Source organism: Eriocheir sinensis, chromosome 1, assembly GCF_024679095.1.
Source record: "Eriocheir sinensis breed Jianghai 21 chromosome 1, ASM2467909v1, whole genome shotgun sequence".
NCBI lineage: Eukaryota > Metazoa > Arthropoda > Malacostraca > Decapoda > Varunidae > Eriocheir > Eriocheir sinensis.
The window spans coordinates 3019519-3029518 of record NC_066509.1 but is presented as its reverse complement, the minus strand read 5'-3'; the positions used below and the strand labels follow the sequence as shown (position 1 = coordinate 3029518).

Genomic DNA, 10000 nt, shown 5'->3' with positions numbered 1-10000 from the left:
CTTCATCCTTCTCTCTCTTTTTTTTTTTTTAGCAATCTTTTCATACCTTCGCGCGGCTCCTCCAGGTAGTAATCGTAATAAGTTGCAGGTTAATTGCTACCTTACCTGTCCTTCAATTAATGGGGCCAGCAATTATTAACACACAGCGATATACGTAAAAGTCTACCTGTGCAGGGGTGTATGTGTGTGTGTATGTGTGTGTGGGTGTGGGAAGGGGGGGGTATGTGCGTGTGTGTGGTTTGTGTGTGTGTGGGGGGGGGCGGGTTGTGTGTGTGTGTGTGTGTGTGTGTGTGTGTGTGTGTATAGGTCGGTAGGTAAGGTTAAAGACAGGGAGGGAAGGGGTGAGGAGGAGTGGGAGAGGAGGGAAGGAAAGGTGAGGGGGGGGGGTCAGTAGCCATGTTTGTTGTTGTTGCTGTTGTTGTTGTTGGCGGAGGAAGGTTTACGATAATCGGTTAAGTTTCAGGACTTCTTAAACACGAACAAAAGAAAAAAAAAAAAGAGAGAGAGGAACAGGTTTAAGCGCATTCCTGGAACTCTTTTTGAACAACGTAATAGATTCTGATCGTGAAGGCGAATCGGCTTGTATAGAGAGGATCGAACACCACAAAACCTGTCAGCTGAACACGTAAATCCGAACCCAGGAAGGCGTTTTATAGCGGCGGAAGGGAATCCAAACCCTTATCGTAAACATGAAAAAATTGTGTCGTGAATAACTGGCATAGTGATTTCATAGTGTATAATGTTGTATAGTGAGAGTTTGTATAGTGAAAAACATTTGTATAGCGGCGGAAGGGAATCGAAACCCTTATCGTAAACATGAAAAAATTGTGTCGTGAATAGCTTGCATAGTGATTTCATAGTGTATAAGTTCGTATAGTGAGAGTTTGTATAGTGAAAAAAATTGTATAGCGGCGGAAGGGAATCGAAATCCTTATCGTTAACATGAATAAGTTGTATGGTGAATAACTTGCATATTTTTTTTTTTTAGTGCATAAGTTCGTATAGTGAAACAGTTTGTATAGTGAAAAACATTCGTATAGCGGCGAAAGGGAATCGAAACCCTTATCTTAAATATGAATAAGATGTATGATGAATAGCTTGCATAGTGATTTGATAGTGTATAATGTTGTATAGTGACAGTTTGTATAGTGAAAAACATCTGTATAGCGGCGGAAGAGGATCGAAACCCTTATCTTAAATATGAATAAGCTGTATGGTGGATAGCTTGCATAGTGATTTGATAGTGTATAATTTGGTATAGTGACAGTTTGTATAGTGAAAAATTTGGATGGCAGCGGAAGGGAAAACTCGTATGGTGAATAACTTGCATCATTTTTTTTTGTTGTTGTATAAATTTGTATACTGAAAAAAAAAATCGTACACCAGCGGAAAGGGATCCAACCCCTTATCGCAAAAGAGCATCGGTTTGTGAATTATAGAGGATCGAAGAACACAAAACCTGTCAGGCGGGCACGCTAATTAAGGCAAAGGAAGGTACTTATTAATTCTATGGCCGGGGGAGAGGGAGAGGGAGGAAGAGAAAGAGAGAGAGAGAGAAAGAGGGCGGAACGTGGTCGAAATTAATGAGTGCCTATCCCTTTTTATACTCTCTCTCTCTCTCTCTCTCTCTCTCTCTCTCTCTCTCTCTCTCCGTTTATCATCTACAATTCGATACGCAAATAAGGAAATCGTAAGAGGAGGAGGAGGAGGAGGAGGAGGAGGAGGAGGAGGAGGAGGAGGAGGAGGAGGAGGAGGAGGGAGAAAGGGATAACCTGCTGTGAAGACGAAGAGAGAGGGAGAGAAAGATAGAGAAGAGGGAGAGAGAGAGAGAGAGATAGAGGAGGTAAGGGGAGAGAGGGAGGGAGGGCAACGATTTCTCACCTTCATCAATGGAATCAAATCGTCTATAATTACTATCCAACTCCCTTTTCCATTAGTTTAACCGATAATTATTCCGCGCTTCCCCTTAATATTACCGCGGGAGAGAGGGAGCGGGAGAGGGAGGGAGAGGGAGAGAAGGGGTTGAAGTGAAAATGAGCGGGATTGAACCTTAAGCTGAACGGGGCATAGACTGGAAGGGGGCTGGAATAGGACTTGGACGGGCCTGGAACGGGGTAGACTGGAACGGGGCTGGAATAGGACTTGGAAGGGACTGGAACGGGGTAGACTGGAAGGGGGTTGGAATAGGACTTGGAAGGGACTGGAACGGGGTAGACTGGAACGGGGCTGGAATAGGACTTGGAAGGGACTGGAACGGGGTACTGGAACGGGGCTGGAAGAGGACTTGGAAGGGACTGGAACGGGGTACTGGAACGGGGTACTGGAACGGGGCTGGAATAGGACTTGGAAGGGACTGAAACGGGGCATAGACTGGAACGGGGCTGGAATAGGACTTAGACGGGACTGGAACGGGGTAGACTGGAACGGGGTTGGAATAGGACTTGGACGGGACTGGAAACGGGGCTAAAACGGGAATGCAACACTAGTACTTGAACGGGGTTGAAATAAAACTAAAACAGAACTGGAATAGGAATGAAACAGGACAGGTAAAGGACTGGAACAAGACTGAAACGGAACAGGAACGAGACAGGAATGGTACTTAAACAGGACACGAACAGAATAGGAACAGAACTCTCACAGGACTGGAAGATTGAAACGGAAAGAACAGGGCAGGAACAAGACTGGATTGGGCCTGGAAAAGGACTTGAATAGGACAAGAACAGGACTGAAACAAGACTGGAACGGAACAGGAACGAGAAAGGAACGGGGCTTTAAATCTTGGGGAACGCTGGATTTGTCGTGGGGCGGGAGTTGAACGATTTGGGGCGGGGCGAAGCAGGTGGCGGGGGCAGCTCCTCCTCCTCCTCCCCCTCCCCCCCCTCCTTCTCCTCCGGCATTTCCTCGCACCCGTGGGAACTTGGCAAGCGTGACGTCAGAGCGTAACACCGAGCCCTGAGCAGCTGACGGAAGGTTGAAGTCCTCTGCTGAAGGCGCCGAAGGAAAGGGGAAGGAGGGAAGGAAGGGATGGAAGGAAGAGGAAAGGAGGAGCGGTGGACGGTGAAGGAAGAAAAGAAGGAAAATTTTGACTGAAGGAGGGATGGTGAAGGATGAAAGAAGGGATGGAAGGAGGAGGAAAGGAGGGACGGAAGAGGACGGTAGATGGTGGACGATGAAGGAGGAAAAGAGGGAAAAATTTGACGGACGGAGGAATGGTGAAGGAAGAATGAAAAGAAGGAAGGAAAATGAGGAAAACATGGAAGAAGGGAAAGAGAAGACGAAAAGGGCAGTATATCTCCACCATCTTCTTTCCCTCCATGAACCTTCTTCCCCTTCCTCTTTCGACCCCTTCCCTTACTCTCTCATTCCTTTCCCTTCTCTCTTATCCACGCTTTCATCCCTTCCTTCCTTTTCCTTCTGCTTTCTTTTCTTTTCCTTTCTTTCTTTCCCTCCTACCCCTCCATCCCTTCCCTTACCCTCCCATCCATCCCCTCCCCTTTCCTTCCTTTTCCTTCTGTTCTAAATCACCTCTTGAATTTGTTTTCTTTTCCTTTCTTTCTTTCTTTTCCCCTCCTACCCCTCCACACCTTCCCCTTCCCTCTCACCCCTCCCCCCCTCACCTGCCCACCTGCCCCCGTCCCACCAGGTAAGACAGTAAACAAGTGGGTCCTTTTAACACAACGGTACATAAACATTGGTCTATAAAGCGTGCGATGAGAGTAATGAAGAATGGATGGAAGGGAACAATGGAGGAGAGAGGGAAGGAACAATGTCTCACCTGTCTGGAGGGAGGGAGAGAAAGGGAGGGAGGGAGGGAGGGAATGGAAGGGAGGGAGGGAGTTCATGGGTCAGTCTCTATTACATTGATACGAGAGGAGATTATTATATACCCCAAAAAACAACAAAAAACAACAACAGTCACTTAAGAAACAAAACAAAAAAAAGAAAACGAGAGAAAAAAAAACAAAAGAAAAAGGAGAAAGAAAAAAACGAGAAAACAACAACAACAAAATAACTCACTAACAATACATTAAAACCCAAACAAACACACACACACAACCTCCAAAGCCCCATATGAAAGAAAACGGGCTAAGGGGTTGCAGCAAAAGGGGTTTAAGGGGGTACTTACTCGCATTCTCCGGGCTGGGTGCAAGTGCCGTGTTCCATGTGACACCCCTGCTTGCATATGGCTGTTGGGAAGAGAGAGAGAGAAGGGGTGAGTGAGGGAGGATGTGAGGGAGGGAGGGAGAGAGGATGTTAGAGAGGGAGGGAGATGTGTGACGGAAGGATGATAGAAGGGAGGGAGGGAGGGGGAATGTGAGGGAGGGAGGAATGGAGGGAGATCTGCAAAAAGGGAGAGGAAAGGAGTGAAGGTGTGATTTTGAGAGGGAGAGACAGGGAGAGAAGGTGTGTAAGGGAGGGATAGATGGAGGGAGGAAGGGAGAAGGGAGGAACAGGAAGGAAGAGAAGGGAGGAGCGAGGAACAGGAAGGAAGGGAAGGAAGGAAAGGAGAGGGAAAGGGAGAGAAGAGGAGGAGAGAGGGGAGAGTGTGAGAGAGGAGGAAAGGAGAGAAGTAAGAGGGGGGGAGGGAAGGAAGGAAGAAGGGATTTTGGGAGGGAAGGGGGGAGGGAGAGAGATGTGTAAGGGAGGAAGGGAGGAAAGGAGAGAGGGGAGGAGGGAGGGAGGAACTTTGAGTGCAATCTTAAGAGTAGAGTGAGTGAGTGAGTGAGTGAGTGAGTGAGTGAGTGTTTAGACAGAAGGGATGAGACTATAAGTGTATAAATAAATGATGAATAACAGAGAATATTCATAGTGGGTCACAGTAATAATAATAATAATAATAATAATAATAATAATAATAATAATAATAATAATAATAATAACAATAATAATAACAATAATAATAACAACTTCATATATACAGACTTCTCATACACTCTCTCTCTCTCTCTCTCTCTCTCTCTCTCTCTCTCTCTCTCTCTCTCTCTCTCCTCATTATTTTTTCCATAACTTACAAATTTCAAGCACTCCTCCTCTTCCTTTTCCTCACCTATCTTCACCCCCTCCTCCTCCTCCTCCTCCTCCTCCTCCTCCTCCTCCTCCTACGAAGTTATTACATTGGTCACGTGATGGAGCCGTAGATCAACGTTATAATTGGCGTATATATAACAACACCATAATGAGAAGGAATATTAAGTGAAGCCAACATATTTCAACTCCCCATTCCTCCCCATCCCTCCCCATCTCCTTCCCCAGCAACGTGAATCATGCCCAGTAGCCCGTAACGAAGGGAGGTGGGGAGGGGATGGGTAGGGGATGGGGTGGGAGGAAGGGGATTTAGGTAAGGAAGGAAGGATGGAAGGAGGTGGAGAAGGAGGGAGGGGAAGGGGATGGGGAGGAAGGGAGGACTAGTGTTAGGAAGGAAGGAAGGAAGGAAGGAAGGAAGAAAGAAAGGAAGGAAGAAAGGAGGTAGAGAAGGAGGGAGGGGAAGGGGATGGGGAGGAAGGGAGGAATAGTGTTAGGAAGGAAGGAAGGAAGGAAGGAAGGAAGAAAGGAAGGAAGGAAGGAAGAGAGGAGGTAGAGAAGGAGGGAGGGGAAGGGGATGGGGAGGAAGGGAGGAATAGTGTTAGGAAGGAAGGAAGGAAGGAAGGAAGGAAGGAAGGAAGGAAGAAAGAAAGGAAGGAAGGAAGAAGGGAGGTGGAGAAGGAGAAGAGGAAGGGGAAGAAAGGAGAAATAGTGTAAGGAAGGAGGGAAGGAAGGAAGGAAGAAGGGAGGGAGGGAAGGAAGAGGAAGGGGAAGGGATGGGGTAAAGAAGGAAGGAAAGGAGGAGGTTTGGTAAATGATAGCAGAAGGGGAAAGGAAAAGGGAAAACAATAAAAGAAAGGGAAAGAAAGAGGAAAGGAAAAGAAAAAGAAATAAGGAAAGGAGGAAAAAGAGAAGGAAAAATTAGAATCCTTTAAGATATAGTTTTTTTGTTTAGTATTTACGAGTTCATATTCTTTTTCCTTTCTCTCTCTCTCTCTCAATCTAACACTCTTAACAACGCTTCCTTCCTTACAAAACATATCAATCACCACATCTATCCTTCCTTCTCTTCTTCTCGCTATAACAACACTCCAAAACGCTGTGAGAGAGGAAGGAAGAGAAAGGAAGAGGAAGGAAGGAAAGAAAAGAGAGGGAGAAGGACGGGGTGGGTGGGGAGAGCGCCCAGCCACACCCCAAGCTTGCAATTCACTGTGGCTTCATACCCTCAAAACAGCCCCGCTCACTGTGCCCTCTGGCGGGTAAACTCTCAATTAAGTCCGTGTCCAGCTTAGTCACGAGATGGTTTTGGTGGTGGTGGTCGAGAAGGAGGAGGAGATAATTAAGATGACGAGGAAAAATGATAATGAGCAGAGGAAACGAGAAGAAAATGATGGAGAAAGTGAAGTAAAGATGGAATTGGAGGAAGAGAAGAAAACTTGAACGAATAAGCGGAAGAAGAGAAAGTGGAACAAGAAGAAAAAAAAGAAGAGGAAGCAGAACAGTAGGAAGAAGAATAAAAAGATGAGCAATAAGATGAAGATGAAGAAGAGGAGGAAGAGGAAGAACAGGAGGAGGAGTAAGAAGAAAAGGAATCAAATTAAGATGAACGGAAGGAAGAAGAAGAAGAAGAAGAAGATGAAAAAGAGGAGGAAGATGAAGAGGAGGAGGAAGAAGAAGGAGAGGAGGAAGAAGAAAAGAAAAGAGTGCATAACATCAGGCAAATTACAACACTACATAGGTCGGGAGGCTGAGATGATAGTGTAGAAGGGGGAGAAGAGGGAGAAGGGAAGGAGAGGAGGGGATAGAAAGGAGGGGGGGGAGGAGTAGGGAGTGGGGGGGAGAGGGGAGTAACTTCGATATTACCAAGTTAATTATTGCCTGGCGTAAACAAATGACCTCACCTGAGCTTAATTAGTAAGGTAAGGAGGGAGGGTAAGGGAAGGAAGGGGGGTGGGAGAGAGAGAGAGAGAGAGGGGTTGGGGGTGAGGGGGATTCGAACCCTGCCGGCAAATTGGAGAAACAAACCAATAGGCCAAGCTGGGTAATTCAATTTGAAGGTCCTTGTAAATGGTTATGCAAATATTTGTGGAAGAGTTTAATGGCGGACAACTCACCCAGACGCTCCCAAGATGATGTACTGGAAGAGGAGAAGGAGGAGGAGGAGGAGGAGGAGGAAGAGGAGGAGGAGGAGGAGGAGGAGGAAGGAAGAGGAATGATGGTATTGTTCCTTCATCTCTCTCTCTCTCTCTCTTTCTCTCTCCTATATTGCCTATCTTAATGGTTTTCTAATTTTCTTAAACTGTTTGTCTTCCTTCCTCTCCCTCTCCTCCCCATCCTCCTCCCCTTTCTCCCCACCCCCTCCTCCTCCTCTTCCCCTTCCCACAGACTACTCAGAACTCCATTTAAATTCACTCAAGAGCAAATAACCAGTGAATATAGAAGCTTTAACTGGAAGGGACCAAACCGCTTACCCTCCCCTACGCCTCCCCGCCCTTCCCCACCCTTCCCCACCATTCCCCACCCCTTCCCTTCCTCCCATTGAAATACAGATATCGCTCACCCCAACACACGGTTCCTCATACGCCGTAAACATCAACAAATTGCTATCCATTTTAAAGAACTTCCATTCGAACGCTGAAATGGTCGAGAGAGTCAAGATCTGCGAGTTATTTTTCTGCATATATTTTCCCCACCACTACTTGCTTTGCCTTCTCTCTCTCTCTCTCTCTCTCTCTCTCTCTCTCTCTCTCTCTCTCTCTCTCTCTCTCTCTCTCTCTCTCTCTCTCCTTTCCTTCCTCTCTTCCTCAATTCCCAGGTTAACTCTCTCTCTCTCTCTCTCTCTCTCTCTCTCTCTCGCTCGGCCACGATTTATAAGCCGTGCATTACCATAGTCATAAGCGGAAGAAAACGGGTGTCGGCGGCGGGGGGCACTGCGCTATGCAAATGACAGACAGCCCTGCCGACCCGTCTGTCTGTCTCACCGGCCGGGATTAAGTTTTTTTTGTTTCTCTCTCTCTCTCTCTCTCTCTCTCTCTTTCTTATCATTACAGTATATATCCCTTTTTCCGTTCTTTCTTTCCCTCTTTTTCTTTCTTTCTTTCTTTCTTTCTTTCTTTCTTTCTTTCTTTCTTTCTCTCTCTTTCTCATACCTGTCCATTCCATCCTTTTATCCCTCTCCCTTTATTCTCTTCTCTCCCTTTTTTATCCACCTTGCTTTGCCTACTCCTTTATCTCTCTCTCTCTCTCTCTCTCTCTCTCTCTCTCTCTCTCTCTCTCTCTCTCTCTCTCTCTCTCTCTCACACTTTTCATTTTCTCTCGCCATAAATCTTCTTCTTCCTCTCTTTATTTTTTCTCTCTCTTTCTCCTTTTTTTTTTATCTCTGTCTTCTAAATGGACTTCCTTCATCTTCTGCCCCTCATCTTCCATTCATTTATTCAGCTTCTACATCTTCGTTATGCAGTTATTAATAGATTTCTGAGTGTGTGTGTGTGTGTGTGTGTGTGTGTGTGTGTGTGTGTGTGTGTGTGTGTGTGTGTGTGTGTGTGTGTGTGTGTGTGTGTGTGTGTGTGTGTGTGTGTGTGTGTGTGTGTGTGTGTGTGTTCGTCTGTCTGTCTGTCTGTCTGTCTTTTTTTTGTGTCCCGGTCTCTCTCTCTCTCTCTCTCTCTCTCTCTCTCTCTCTCTCTCTCTCTCTCTCTCTCTCTCTTTATTCCTAGGTTTAGTTTTCCTCATCATTTATGATATTTTATTCTCTCTTCTTCCCTATCTTCTTTCCCCTCTTCTTTTCTCCCTCTTCTTCTAAATCTTTGTTTCTTTTCCCTTCCTTTCCTTCTTTCTCTTCCTCTTCCTCTCTCTCCTCTTCTCTCCTATCATTCAGTTCTATATTCTCCCATTTCCTCTTCATTTTTGCTCCTCTTCCTCCCTTCTTCATCTTTTCCTTCCTTCTCTATCTCTCCTTTCCTTTCTGTCAGTTCCCTTTCCTTCCTCCCTTCCTCAATGTACCTCTCCCTTATCTTCCTTTCCTTTCCGCATCCTCTTTCTCTCTTCTCCCTCCTTTCCTCACCTTTTCTCTCCTCTCTGTCAGTTCCCTTTCCTCCCTTCCCTTCCTCAATGTACCTCTCCCTTATCTTCCTTTCCTTTCCGCATCCTCTTTCTCTCCTCTCCTTCTTTCTCTCCCTCCCTCCACTAACAAGGGGGAGTGTAAAGGGCAGCGCCGTAGGGAGGGACGCACACATATATGGCCGACGCTAAACTGAATTCGGAGCGCGCGGGCTGCGAAGAATCAACTTGGCGCAGATTTTATGAATTCCAACAGCGCTTCTTTTGTGGCGCGGCCTTGAAGCTCCCGCCCGCCACGCCACCCGCTGCGCCCGCCACCTGCCGCGCCTCCTTCACCCCGGGGCAGTGGCTGTGTACGTTTAGCACCTACTGAGGGTCCGCGCCACGCCTTCAGGTTGGGGTGTGTCCTGACGAAGGCGTGAGAAGAAGGAGGAAGACGACGAGGGAAGAAGAAGAAGAGGGATTCAGTGGGAGTATCGTCAAAGAGAAATGCATGAGGAAGAGGAGGACGAGGAGGAGGAGGTTAAACAGAAGGAGGAAGACGATGAGGGAAGGAGAAGAAGAGGGATTCAGTGGGAGTATCGTCAAAGCGAAGTGCATGAGGAAGAAGAGGAGGAGGAGGAGGAGGAGGAGGAGGAGGCGGTTAAACAGAAGGGGGAGGAGGAAACTGAGGAGGAAAGGAGGAAAAGAATGAAGAGGAGGAAAAGGAAGAGGCATTTAGCGGTAGGAAGTGCTTGACGAAGGAGAGGATGAAGAGGAGGGAGAGGAGGAAAATGAGAGGAAGAAGAGGAAGACGGCATAGATGATAATCATGAAGGAAGAGGATGATGATGGAGGAGGAGGAGGAGGAGGAAGAAAAGAAGACACCCAACAGCAAAGCGGAGAGGGAGGAAAAATAAAGAAATAGGAAGAAAAAAGAGAG

General features: G+C 46.8%; 1 protein-coding gene across 1 annotated transcript in view; it reads right to left on the bottom strand.

The window, feature by feature from the left end:
• LOC126980186 (protein jagged-2-like) overlaps positions 1-10000 on the bottom strand; it is an 84602-nt gene that overhangs the window by 45173 nt on the left and 29429 nt on the right. The window contains exon 4 of the mRNA XM_050833693.1: positions 4127-4187. Coding sequence (XP_050689650.1) covers positions 4127-4187 — 61 coding nt within the window. The remainder of the gene's footprint in view (positions 1-4126; positions 4188-10000) is intronic.